The 14,233-nt window shown below is 47.3% G+C and overlaps 1 protein-coding gene across 2 annotated transcripts in view; it reads right to left on the bottom strand.

The window, feature by feature from the left end:
* The window catches only part of LOC147633296 (vacuolar protein sorting-associated protein 35B-like), a 97,179-nt gene that overhangs the window by 76,084 nt on the left and 6,862 nt on the right, over positions 1-14,233 (bottom strand). For both annotated transcript variants that reach the window (XM_086806338.1, XM_086806337.1), the window contains exons 2-6: positions 7,956-8,052; positions 7,486-7,609; positions 7,190-7,375; positions 6,961-7,048; positions 6,687-6,743 (exon numbers count right to left, since the gene is read on the bottom strand). In XM_086806338.1, coding sequence (XP_086662464.1) covers positions 6,687-6,743; positions 6,961-7,048; positions 7,190-7,375; positions 7,486-7,609; positions 7,956-8,052 — 552 coding nt within the window. The remainder of the gene's footprint in view (positions 1-6,686; positions 6,744-6,960; positions 7,049-7,189; positions 7,376-7,485; positions 7,610-7,955; positions 8,053-14,233) is intronic.

Raw genomic sequence — 14,233 nt, 5'->3', positions numbered from 1 at the left:
TGCTGGTTTGGCTGCGCAGAAGCCCTGTACAGGCTGTACAGACTGTTTTCCAGCAGGTACACATTGTACAGCTGCCGTACAGTGTACGGGCAGCAAGGTACAGAAGGTACAGTTGCTGCAGAGGTGTTAACAGGTGCTGGACAGGTGCTGGACAGGCCTGTTTTCTCAAATTCAGGCAGGTACAGAAGTGGACAGCAGCCTGTTTATGCAAGTACAACGCCTGGCACGTATCCCGAGGCGGTACAGACGGGTACTGTGCTGATTTTCAGATCTGTATTTTCAAGGACAGCATAGGAGTGAGCATCAGGAGCATAGTTGCCACACGTTTTTTGAAACGCGTTTTTGAAACGTGTTTGAAACGTTTCAAAAACGTTTCAAACAAATTTCCAAAAGTTTTTTAAAAGTTTTTTTCAAATTTTTTTTCAGGTGTTTTTTCCAGGTTTTTTTTAGGGGGGTGTCCATAAATTTATGTTTGGTACAGTTTAATGCTAAAATCTACATTCAACTTTCATATACATGAATCATGATACATCATGAATGATGAATCCATGATTCAAATTTCATACTGAATCCTGATTCTTAATACATCATACATGATTACAATTTACATCATACAATGATCATACATGTAACATGAATCATGATACATCATACATGATACATGGCAGTCTTCAGGAATCAGGAATTAGATCATAGATGGCAAAAACCCATATAATTATTAATAGCATAACCAGTTTGAAGTTACAAGTTACAACTTACAACATACTAAGCAACATACTAAGCACTAGTGAATAGTGTCAAATGATAAATCTGAAATCTGAAATACAGATGTCTGTACCGAAAGACCAAATACAAAAACTCTGAAAAAACAAATGGTCTCCAATGTCTGGAGTCTGGACTCTCAACTCTAGACTCAAGTGTCAAGAGTCAAGAGTCACTAGTAGTAACTAGTAACTACTCAGCATCATCCTCCTCTGAGGAATGTGAGTCTGTGTCGTAAGAAGATGAAGCCTCAGCCTCAGCCTCAGCACTCGTAGATGCATGATCTGCTGATGTCGGTGCCCGTGATCGTGTCATAGTAGCTGGTGCCATCATCTCCTCGTATAGCATGGCATAGATGTCGCGCTCCTCAGCAGGGATCTCTGGTACGTCCTTCACTTTCTCTATGTCGATCTTGTCGACATTCACTTGGCGCGGCTCAATGGGATTGCCTTGCTGCTCAATTAAACGGAGGTTGCAATGACAATACACCAACCGTTCTAATTGAGCAGTGGACAATTTGTTCCTCTTCTTTGTATGGAAGAGGGCCCATGTGCTCCAGTTTCTCTCACATGGACCAGAGCTGCAATCCTGTGAGAGGACTCGTAATGCAAGGCGTTTCTGTCAAAAGATAACAGAAAACTTTATAAATAATAAGAAGAAACAACTTATATAAGTTGTAAGTACTAAGTTGTTACTTCAAAGTGCAAACTTATTACACCAAAATGTTATATACATTTCTCTTTCTCATGTCTGTCCAGCCATCACAAAGCAATGTGCATCCATATTTCTGCCAGGTTGCCTTCAAAGGCTCCATCTCAAGCTCCACTGCCTTCTTCTCCTTCCTTAAGTGGGTTTTGCGAAGGGACTCATAAGATGGACCCTCCCACTCATACCCAATGCGGCTGATAGCTTTAATGGCCTTCTTCCAACGAGGAGTACGCACGACGTGAAATGACAAAGCGCATTGTATAAACAACTTTGTCAATTCACGTGTGGCCTCCTTGACAGCTTGCTTTTGTATGCCTGCTTTAATGCCTGCCCTCTTTAGAGAAGGCACGGTGGGCAATGAAGATCTGTGGGCTACAGGAATGGAGCTAGACCCACCTGCTTGACTCTGCAAATCATCCTCTGTCCTAGCTCTTTTGGACACATCACCTACAGAATCTGTATCCTGTACATCATCATCAATAGGCTGAATTCCCTTTGCTGCTTCATGTTCTCTCTTCCATTGCTGAAGAGACGCTACAACCTCTCTTGGTACTTGACTGCAAGGGCCAATGCCTTCCCCTCTTACTCCTGTAAAATGGGCCTTTACCCTAATAATAGACCCACCTGACACTTTGGCACAAAAATTGCATTTCCACCTTTCTGTGCCTGAACCCCCATATCTGCTCACAGGAGTTACGTGGTTCCACATGGCATCCTTAGCCCGAGGCATGATGAATGAATGAAGAAATTTGGGCAACCTGGCAAGAAATGCCCAAATTTCAAATCTGAAATTTGGTCCAAAATCAGAAAAAATCAGCATTTAGGGTTATTAAAAACCTGAGAAGCAGGGTGCGTAGGGGCCGGAGGAGTAGGCTTGGTGCGTAGGCAAGGTGTGCATGCACCAATGTAGGCAACCTGGCAAAAAATGCCCAAATTTCAAATCTGAAATTTGGTCCAAAATCAGAAAAAATCAGGATTTAGGGTTAGTACAAACCTGTTACCTACGGTGCGTAGGGGCCGGGGGAGAAGGACTGGTGCGTAGGTAGGGGTGCAAGCAAACCTGGAAGACTTCAAAGGCTGGAAACGTCTCTTTCAAGCGTCACTTTCAAAACTGAAATGCCAGGAGATACTGCATCGTACGTTTTCTATCATAAAAAAAAACTGGCCCAGCAAAAAAACGCGTTTCAAACGTTTGAAACGTTTGCACGTTTCAAACGAGTAGCCTAAAGTTTGAAACGCGTTTTTTTGCAACTATGATCAGGAGGAGGATACAGGCAAGTGCAAGCACCCGTGTGAAGCAGGGTTGTGGATTCAAGTGCCTGCAGGCACAGATTGGTGCTGTTGCTTCCTCCAGTGTTGTTTCACGAGCTGAACTTGGTAAGCCTTGACTCTGTTCATCTATCTCTCTTTCTATTGCTTGATGTCTGCTACAGGTATGTGTTATCTGGCTCCTTGTGAGAGGAGGAGTATGGCAGATTGACAAGGGATTAAGACAGGGATTGAACAGCATATGTGTGTTTGAGCTGAGAAGATGTATCATGCTCTTGAGTTATGCCAGATGTATGCCCATGGCTGGCCTGCTTTGTGAACTTGGCTGATCAGAGGGAGGCACAGTGTGTTGCTTGAGGACACAGATCTGTGTTCATAGATCCTCTGTGCTGAGAAGGATTTGTGGGCAGTCAGATTGGACTTACAGGTGTAAACTCTTGGCTGGTTTTTGTGTTGTACTCAGCCATACATATTATTTTAATGGAATAAAGAAATACCGCAAGGGGCGCCAAGCTTTGGGGCCAACAGGTGTCGCTGTGTATTCAGATTTGGGCACTCTAGCTCCAATCTGTGTTTTGTTTCTCATCTAGACTACAAGTGGACGGGTGATTGCTCCTACCGCACTCTGGTTTTCTATCAGAGGCCGGTTCCATATCTTCTGTAATTCTTTGCTTTCAAATACACTTAATTCATTGACATCCATGGAAGGTATGAGAAATGAAGAAAGTGGAATCAATACACAATGGAAAGCGGTATACAAAGAAGAATCCATTATATTTCCAAATTCAACTGGATTACAAGAGGTCCCTGAGAGGGATGTATACAATCACCTAAAATACTATACTGGGTGTTCCCATGCTGAAAAGAAAAAATATGACTAGACCAATCTATCTGGACTTGAAGAGTCTTAAACCACTCAATCCCTAATAACAAGTCTAAATTTTCTAGATGCATAACATAGCATTCGAGAGTATCTTTGTAGTCCTGAATCCGGATTGGTAGCATCTCCACCTTTCGATCCCATACTTGCCTTCCCGCAGTTAGCCGTACCTCATAGGTATGATCGCTGGGTGTCGTATCAAGACTCAATTTCTGCACAAGTTTGTAGTTAACAAAATTGTGTGAGCTGCCAGGGTCTAGAAGAATGTGGATTCTATGGCCATTCACTTCTCCATAAACTCGGAGAAGATCATGCAAGCCAAAAACATTAGAGTTGAACAAACAATCGGAACATACACTAGGGCGAGAAAGTACAGTAACTGACGTACCTGTCAAAGACAACAGGTTAGCTGCCTTTGGCTTGGGTCCAGCGTTAGTCTTTACACCCTTTTGCTTCGAGCACTCGTTACGCATGTGTCCTTTTTCTTCACAGATAAAACAACAGCCCTCCTTCTTAAGCTTCAAAGCCTTAAGGAGTCGTTTCTTCTTCGCTGGAGTCGAACTTGGATTCTTCAAAGATTGGTCCGAAGACTTTCCTTCTGTCGTGTTAGCCATAGGTGCGGAGAACTTTCTTTTATGCTTGTTCCCCTGCTCGGTAACAGGTTTAGACTTGGAAGAGACCATTGTATCACATAGATACGAGCTGAATGAATGGCCTCGTCCAATGTTTTGCATTTGTTATTTTTAACCTGTAAACGGTATGAGTCTGGTAAACCAGCTACGAAGAACCCCAAAAGAGAAGTGGGATCCGTCTTTGTAGCTTTCATCTGCAAGTTCCTAAACATCTGGAGGTAGACCTCATAAGTGAGGTGCAGCGAGGTCATGATCAAAGCTGTAAACCGGGCAACAAGATCATAATCATCCTCTTTCTTGAGGAATTCCTTCTTGAAAACGTCTTCAAATTGTGCCCAAGTCGTTGGCTTAGGGTTGAGTTCCTTCCACCAAAGCAAAGCTTTGCCTGAGAGGAAACCTGCTGCTAACTGGATCTTTTTTCCATCATCATATGGATGAAACTGAAAATGGACCTGCCACTTATGTAGCCAAGTGTCCACGATCTCCTTGGTACGCTGCTTTTGCTCGCCCCTGAACTGTTCCGGAGTAATGTTGGGGCCTAAAGCAGAGGCCAAGGTATCCATACCCGAAAGAGTAGAGAGGATAGTGGTCAAGAGAGAGATGGAGTTCTGCAAAGCTTGCATCTGGGCGGCGATTTGTGCCTGACGTTCCAAAGAAGAAGCTTCGAGAGCTACTTTGAACTCTTGGAAATCGGATTTTGACACATAACCGTCAAAAAGATCGGCATGGGTATGTTCCGTAGCCGGCAAAGCCTTCGCATTCGACAAGGGGCTCCAACTCCGATTCTTGGGTCGACATCGTGAAGAGAGCAAGTGGAGAGAAATTTCGATCTTTGCACAATAAAAGTGCTAGAGAACTTGAGAGCTTGAGAGGTTGAAAACTTGAGAGATGTGTGGCAAGAAGCTCACTTAAAGGGTTTATATAACCTTCCCCAAAAGCAACTTGAGCTTTTGCTTTTGTGTTTATATATATATATATATATATATATATATATATATATATATATATATATATATATTCTACTTTCTTTATTTAAAAAAAAACACACCTTTAAACCTTAGAGGGGACCTTTAAACTCTTAAAAAACGTTTAATCTATAATTTTTAAATTTAAAAAAAAAACGAAACAGCCCAAATCGGCGTTTCAATGCTTTTCTGGGTTTTTTTTTGCTCTTCCCTTCTAGATTTATCGTTGCCAGCGCCTGCTTTGTTGTCATCGGCCACCTGGCTGCCGGCGCCTGCTTTGCTGTCATCGGCCACCTAGCTGCCATCCACGCTTTCCTGCCGGTGCCGCCTATGCTCAAGCGTCCAGGGCGGCCTGCGCCTAGGCTTCGCCGCCTGCACAGGCCTGGCCGCCTGGCTGCATAGGCCCAGGCGCCTGCCAACCTGGCCGCCTGGCTGCGTAGGCCTAGGCGCTTGGCCGCCTGGCCGCCTGGCTACGTAGGCCTAGGCGCCTGGCCGCCTGGCTACGTAGTAGGCCTAGGCGCCTGCCTGTCTGACCACCTGCAACTTCCGGTAGCCCACGTCCAGCACGCCAACGCCTGCCAGCGTTCACACCACTCTTTGGATGGCACAGTTCTATGTTTGTCGGGAAGAACGAGGGTTGCGGTTGGTGAAGAGGATTTATTATCTTCAACACCGAATCTAGCCTTCTTCTTGCAAAACAAATCAACCCGACTAGACCACCTTCTCCATCACGGGTTCTTTGATGAAAAAGCACATACTATCTGAAAAAACAACAGCATGCTTAACAAAACAGCAAGCTTCTTGAACACATACCTTTCTTCGACCTCCTCGAGATTGCTGTCAGCCTCGGCTACGTAAAGCAGGTGCACGTCTACACTAGATCCAGGCTCCAGACCATAGAGCTCTCACAAATGTCGCGAGACTCTATATGACTAATGACTAACCTTGGCCACCCTTTTATAGGTTCTTGGCCGGTCATCGGGCGTCCACACTTGGACGCCCGTCCGTTAGTCTATCCCTAACTCAGCTCGCCAATCAGCCTGCCTAGCTCCAAGCTTCCCCAAACCTCGAAGCTAGTCTTGCGTGCGTGTAGCACACGGTAGGTACACACTGTGCACATGACACAGACCCTCATGAGGGTGCTTCTCCCTGTACAGTAAAGTAATAGAACAGTAGTTTTACCCCCAAAAAAAAATGTGTGCGCGTGTGTGTGTGTGTTTTGTTATAAATTGCATAAATGACTTGCTGTCCCCCATCATTCCAGTTGTTTTTCCACTGTTTTCAGTTTTAATGAGAAACACTCTCATTAGGGTGCTTCTCTATGTACAATAAAGTATTAGAACAGCGGTTTTACAACAAAGAAAAAAAAGGTAAGTGTGTGTGTGTGTTGTTATAAATTGCATAAATGACTTTGTGACCCCCATCATTCCAGTTGTACTATTCCACAAAAGATGAGAGTTTCCTTATTACCAGATCACGAAGCTCGCTCCTCTCCTCCTCCCGCTTTTCTTTCTCGCGAAAGGGTCCCTGCAGACCAGAAAACTTCCAAAATGGGAGCTTGCCACTGATAGGATCACCACATTACAATACTGCCTGCATGAGCACAACTATTGTTTAGCTCCCCACAGCCTTTTTTCTCTACCCTTCCTAGAGCACATGCAGGCAAACGCAGACCTAATCTGATGACCATCACTACTAAGCCAGTTTCTTGTGCATGAACAAACTGTAAGGTTCCATAGCTAACCTGGTGTTGCATTCGCACCCACAACTTGTTCATCTCAGTGAAATTTTGAAGCACAAACTCCACTGCATCCATGACAGTACCCCCCTCTCTGCTGAGACAAAAACTAGCAAAAGATAAGATACCTATCTCTAGAAGCAAAAAATGCATGCCCTTCAATCCTCAGAAAACAAAGCCAAGTTGCATGCAAACTCCAAAATCTTCAAAAAAAACAATCGAGGCATTTACTTACCCTTCAAGCTCTGAAGCTGCATCGAGCAGCTTGTCTTTGCTAATCTGAGCTAAATAACTTCTTAAAAAAAGTCCCCGGATCGGATGCTGTATACATCGACACATTTCTACCAAATCTTTCAGCACCTCCTTTGGAGATGCCTCTTTTGACTTTATATACACAGAGCCTACTGTACAAAGCAGATACCTGCAGCCACACACAGCTTAAGGAGGCCATCCTATCACAAATCTGAGCCAGTTGCGAACTGTGTGCGCTGCAACGATACATCCCAACTCATTAAACAGGCTAGAACTCACAGTCTGGGTAGTACGTTGCCAGCATGTTGGACAAGTTCGTATAGATAAGCATTTGTGCACCCTCTCTTTGTTTCTTCTCTGAAGAACACTTCCAGCATATGCAACTCATCAAACGTTTTCATATCTTGACATGGTCAAGGTAGTAAAGTAATTGGTGCCAACATGCCACAAGGGCAGAACCTGCACCAAGCAAACACTAGGTGGATGGAAGCAACAACAGAGCGCAGGTTCCACACTGACAGACATGCAAGCGCCACGCTAGCCGCTTCTCTGCATTTACATATTGATTAAAAAAAGATTTTTTTGTGAGAACCAGGTAAACCATTCCATTGCGCCATACAGACAATGTCCTGAGCCACAGAGGCAAGTGGAAGTGCAATGCAGGTGGAACAGATGCCACGAAAACGTGTTCGTATGACCAAGATCCTAACACTTGAAAATATAACCACTTGAATAAAATAAATGGATACAAAGCTCGTAATATTTCTGAGGAGAAAGCTTTGAAGTCCTTAGTTCTGAAAGCATTTGGGCCGAGAACTTCAATGCATCTCGCAAATTATTATTATCCTGCATTGCACACGAAATAAATAAGGCATAGCCTTAACAGCATGTTTTTGTTCAAGACAAAAGGAGGAGAAATGCAAAATGCTTATTTCACAAACAGCTTGCATCTAATGAGGATAAACAATGCAAGTTATAGTAATGATGTAATCACACAATGGTTAATAGAAAGTGGTACAGCAGCCTGTTGGCTGCTTGTCCCATACCGCCACGAAGCTACCCTCGCGGGCCTCGAGATTGCTACCAGCCTCGGCTGCGTAATGCAGGTGCACGTCTGCACTAGATCCACGCTCCAAACCATAGAGCTCTCACGAAACACGCGAGACTCTATATGACTAATGACTAACCTTGGCCACCCTTTTATAGGCTCTTGGCCGGTCATCGGGCGTCCACACTTGGGCGCCCGCCTGTCCATACTTGGGTGCCTGCCCGTTAGTCTATCCCTAACTCAGCTCGCCAATCAGCCTACCTAGCTCCAAGCTTCCCCAAACCTCAAAGCTAGTCTTGCGTGCGTGTAGCACACGGTAAATACACACTGTGCACATGACAGAGAATGTAACACGCGGAAGCTCTAGGGGTCTTCTTTCAGCCCTAAACACTAGTGGAAACATGCTGATGCAAAAACGCAGACATGAAGAGAGAGTAGAGAGAGAGAGAGAGATATGGCTGGAAATTCAGTATATATCATATAGTACAAAAAGGTACTTTTCTACAGCCCTAGGCTGCCTCATACAAAAGGTGAACATCACCCAAAATCTGGTCCTAATGCTGGACCCTAAGGACCCAGCTTTTATGGAGTTGAATGATCTAACACAATGAGCACCTTTGCCTTTTATAGGCTCTTGGACTTCTTGGAGTGTGGCCGACCAGCAGTCGGCCAACCTGCTGGACACATTAATCATAAAATCTAACACAATGAGCACCTTTGCCTTTTATAGGCTCTTGGACTTCTTGGAGTGCTGGCCGACCAACAGTCGGCCAGCCTGTTGGACACATTAATCATAAAATCCATAAATGCAGATGCGCCTGCGGACGCCTCAACCGACAGCTCCTAGGTTCTTATCTGGTTCAACCAACAGCTCTGTCATGCAGTCGACAGTGCATCCTAGTCCTTCTCCAAGTCCACACTAGCTAATCTGCACTCTATGCTCCATAATCCTAGTTCTATCTGGTTCTCATACTCTTTTTCTGGCTACCTCTTCTGGACCAGCAAGGCTCCTGTGGCTGAGGTATAGGTGGCTGCTGTGGGGCGTGGTATAAGCCCTCTGCATATGTGTGCCATGTCTATGGGTCTGCAATGGGTGTCGGTGTCCGGGGCTCTCTGAAGTGCCGCCATGAGATAGGGCTATCTCTACTCATGAAGAAATGGAAGATCTCTAGCTCCAGGGCTTTGCACTCGTCATCATACCATCTGTTCTGGGGCATAGTCCCAGATCTCACAGGCTCTCCTGAGTGGACACGATGTGGGAAGCTCTGTAATGCAACCGTGTGTAGGAGTGATGCCAGCTGGGCTGTAATGGTATCCATAGGTGCCACGCGATCCATGAGTAGGAGCCCATCCTCTACTCTGCCAGTGTATGTATGCCATGTCATGTGTGAAGTAGATGGTAGTGTGTGGCGTCAATATGTGGGGGGGCTGGTGATACCGGTGATCCGGCTAGTGAAAATGCCAAGTATGTATGACCTGCCCCAATAGGACGAGGTGGGATGGAGAATGAGGTGACAAGCTGTGATGCCTCCAAAGACCCCATAATGTAGTCTACCACTATGCCTCCGGTCCGTGTATGGCCCCCATGTGGGAAGCATGTCAGCCCTCTTGATCCCGGCCACTGTAGCATCCCATTATAAATAACGAGACGATGCCTGGCTCCCAACTCTAGTAAGTGGTCCCCATAATGTCCTCTGTCTGGTCCAGTGTCCTCAAATGCCCGACTAGCCCCTATCTCCTCTGGATCCACAGGGTGGAGGATCTCCATGTCATCATAGTCATACACCTCACACTGTCTGCTTTGTGTGTGGGCATTGAAGTCACCCGTAAGAAATACTTCCCCTAGTGTAGAATAATGCATAATCTCCTCTGACAGACAAGTGTATGGCGAGGCTCCTGTCTCCTCCTCCTGTGGCATGTCCTCTGTAATGAGGATCCTGATGGAGGAAAGTAACATAGGGCTATGTATATAACGTTGTCCTGTGAGAGCTGTAAGCTGATCCACATGTATCTGGCCTCTGGATCCTGTGCTACTACTCTCAGTCTCCCCTGCAGCTCCCGTCTGAATAGAACTGCTACTCCCCCCCGACCCTCTCGAGGTACCCTGGCGTGTGGTCCTCCTGTATGCTGACTCCCACTGGAATCCCTCTCCTCTCTGGGCTTTGATGTGTCTCTGTCAGAAGTATGATGTCTCTCCCCACCATAACATGCTCCAGTCGTCCAGGCTGCACCCATAGTGAACCATTACAATTCCATACTGCCATGTGTATCTCTGTCAGTGGCCCGGTCTGTGTCCCATAGGCCCCAAACCGCTAATCCATGGGCAGACCATCAATGATGACCCGACCATCTCGATAGAAGGCCTTCTTGCCTTCTCTCCTCGCGTGTAAGACTCGTGGCATGCAAGCTCTCCTATGCTCTAGCTGCATCCTCGTGAGATCATCATCCAAGAAGTCCCTCTAAGCCTCGTAGTATGACCCTCTTCCTCATGAAGGTCGTCTCTCCTGCAAACTGTAGGATGAGGGCTCGCTTGCGTGTTGAGTCTTTCCCGGCTCTCCATGCTTTGGTGAAGGGGAGAGGGTCCTCTTCCCTGTAGCCTAGCTTCATGCATAGAAGCTGTCCATCTTTCTCGGGAGTGGAGTTGGGTGTCTCGGCTATACCTGTGACTCGAATGTTGAGGCAGTGGGCATGCCTCATCTTCTCCTCCTCAATGGTGGTGTGAATGATTTGATGTTCTTCCCTTTGAGTCTCCTCCCTCACTTCTTTGCGGATGTTCTTCTTCACCACCTCAACCCATCCTGACTGCTTGGCTTCAAGTTTTCCCTCCATGTCCTTTGTGATCTCCTTGGAGATCTCCTTTGATGGCTGTGAGAGTGTTCTCATTGATCTCCCCTTCTTCCTTCTCGGTGTTCTTGACGGCTACCAATTCCACTTTCAATGCACTCACCTCCTCCTTGAGTGCTGTGTTCTCTTGTTCAAGGCCCGTGACCCGTGCTTCGAGGGCCATGATGTGCCGATGTAGTTTGTCTACCTCATTGAGGTTGGAATCGGATGTCTTCTTGTTCTCCTTGATTAGTGCCTTCATTGCCGTCTCGAGGGCCTCGAGTTTCTCTTGGAGACTGGGGGCCATTCCTCGAGATTACTCTGCCCTTCCCACAGGCAGGGAGGAGAGAGAGAGAGGTGTCAGAATACGCAGCGGAGATGATGACCAAATCTGGGAACACAAGAGCAAAAACGCAGGCAGAAAAACAGCACAAGAGAGAGACAGATGTAGGCGTGTAACTCTGCTCTATTTACACAAGAAGATCCCGAGGAATGATACAAATGAGGTATAGGGGCTGAGGACCTATATATACTCCCCTAGAGGGCAGTCGGCCAGCATAAGAGAAGCCCACGACTGATAAAAAAGGTCCACGACTGCATAAATGCAGTCGGCCAGCTATCTGGTGCCAAAACCTGATCAAAACCAGTCGGCCAGCAGCAAGAGTGCCCACGACTGATAAACATCCAGTCGGCCAGCACTGTACTGCTCTTGGCACCCTCTGGTAGCCCTCCCAAGCCTCAGAAAAATGGAAAAAAATAGGGGAAAAATGCGGAGAGTGGGGAAAAATGGGAAAACACCTCATAAGGGCGGACACACCCACAACAAAGGCCCTGGTGTATAAATCTAGACAGGAGATGACTTCTAACACCCCCTCTCAGCTCCTGGCTGTGTAACCAACCACTGGGAGCTGGGGTGCCCTGAGCAAGTCCTGAGAGAGCGACTTCGTGAAGAGGTCCACCGTACTGTCCTCCGTCGAACAGAACTCCAGCAAGATGTCATCAGCAACGATCTGTTCACGAACAAAGTGCCTCGGGATGACCATAGGTTCCTCCAGTGGAGGCCCAAACCTGCAATGTAACCTCCTCCTGCTCCGTAAAACTGCTCCTGGGCCATAAGTAGATCTCCTCGTGTCCGGATCTCCTCCCCAAACTGAGTCACTCCAACCGCGGAGTCGGACTCCATCCAACAATCCCCCTCCTGTGTACAAGAGTCCATGATCCTTCGCATGTCGCAGGAACCACAAGAAACACAATCCTGCCTCCCGAGGAGACATCTGCAACCAAGAGCTCAACTGCCTCATCAGGAAGCTCTCGTCCAATCCGGTGTCCATCAACCAGATCAATGAACCATCCAGCTTCTGAGTCACAGAGACATCACACTGCTCACAAGGATCAACACCTGTTACGGTGCACAAGCAAGTCCTGGAAACCTTCTGAAGACCACGCAAGGCCTTCTGAAACCTGTCAACCACCCCCTCTGAATCCGGAACCACAAAGCCCGGAGAAACCACCTCCTTCTGCAAGTAAACACCTGCCACTTGCCTAGCTTTCCAACAGGTCCCCGTGGAAAGAACATCCTCAACTACTGGAAGTTCTATGTCCCGAACACGACGAGACATCAGAGCATAAGTGACCTGTTCAGCTTCCTCTGACTCACGAACACAAGAACTACCAACCTCAATACTGGAAAGTTCCTGCCAACTGCTGCCATCTACTGGCAAGCTATCCACCACCTGGTCTCGGAAAGCCCGCACCTGTAGCATATCCACACTTGAGTAGCCATTACCAGACTGCCACTCATCACAATCCTGAGGACCTGGGAGAGAGAGTGCTGAAAGCCTGTAGACTCCATTCACCACTCCACCTTCCCAAACCACTTGGCCTGTTGCTTTGTCCCGGAGAGCAACAAAATGCTCATCAAACTCCACCCGTACGCCAGTCTTGCAAACCTGATGCACTGACAACAGATGAAAACCAAGTGCCGGAACATACAACACCTGGGAGGAATGCTTCCCCCCTCTGCCATCGGGAACTATCTCCATCCTGCCCTCACTGTGAACTGGGATAGTGGACGTATCCCCAGTAAGAATATGACCAGAAAGCCTGCAGAGATCCTGTAAACCGGAACGGGAAGGAGTCATGTGCCTGGAAGCACCACTATCGAGAATCCACTCCCGAGTATCCGTTGCGAAAAGTCCTCCAATCTCCTCCCTGCCTGAAGAAAATAAAGCATCGGTGTCCATCACCTCCAGGTGCACAAAAGCCGGAGTCTTCATGATTGCTGAGGAGTCTTCACCCTTCTCGGTCTTCCGCTTGGGACACTGCCTCCAGTAGTGGCCTTTCTCGCCACAATCATTACAGGTCCTCTCTGCCTTTAGCTTCTCGCGGTCAGCGTCGGACATCTTCTCAGAAGACTTCTCCGATGAAGCCTTCCCTTTGCCCGAGTTACGGCCTTTCGATCGTTGGCTAGTAAAGGCCTCCGAACCTCCACCCTGAGGAGGGTTCGTAAATCGTTCCTCCTGGTCCAGGACCATGGGCACAAGCTCCTCCCACGTGATGGTGCTGAGCCTGCCACTGGTAATCAACGACGAGTAGAATGCTGAGTACGAAGAGGGCAAATGTGACAGCAACGTGATGGCCATGTCCTCTGACGATATCTCCTTCCCAGCCTGGAGAACTTCCTGCTGAAGAGCCTGCAGCTTGTTAATATGCTCCCGCATCGTCGACGACTTTGCAGGGCTCATAGCCCGCATCTGTACTTCCAAGGAAATCCTCTTCATGGGCGATACCCTGTTGTAAAGTGAGGCCAAATGCTGCCATATACCTCTGGCCAGCGTCATATGCTTTACATGATTAATTACCTATGGTGTGCAATTGAGGAAAATAAACGAACGGACCCTGGCGTTGACGCGATCCCACATCTGCGTCTGGGCCTCCCGGTCCTTTCGGGTTGACGGTAACTCCCCTTCCTCTACTTCCGGCCGTGGAACACCAACAACGACGAAATCGGCGAGGTCGTAAGACTCCAGAACGGATTCCATCATCACCTTCCATATGCCGTAGTTGCTCCCGTCCAACTGACGGTCCACCGAGAACGTGGGGAGTGTCGGGATCTTCACATGTCTCTCGGCCATCTCAAACAGATCTGCCATAGCG

This window comes from Cibotium barometz, chromosome 12 (assembly GCF_041138505.1).
Source record: "Cibotium barometz isolate CiBa-2024 chromosome 12, ASM4113850v1, whole genome shotgun sequence".
Classification (NCBI taxonomy): domain Eukaryota; kingdom Viridiplantae; phylum Streptophyta; class Polypodiopsida; order Cyatheales; family Cibotiaceae; genus Cibotium; species Cibotium barometz.
This window is presented reverse-complemented; position numbering and strand designations above follow the sequence as displayed.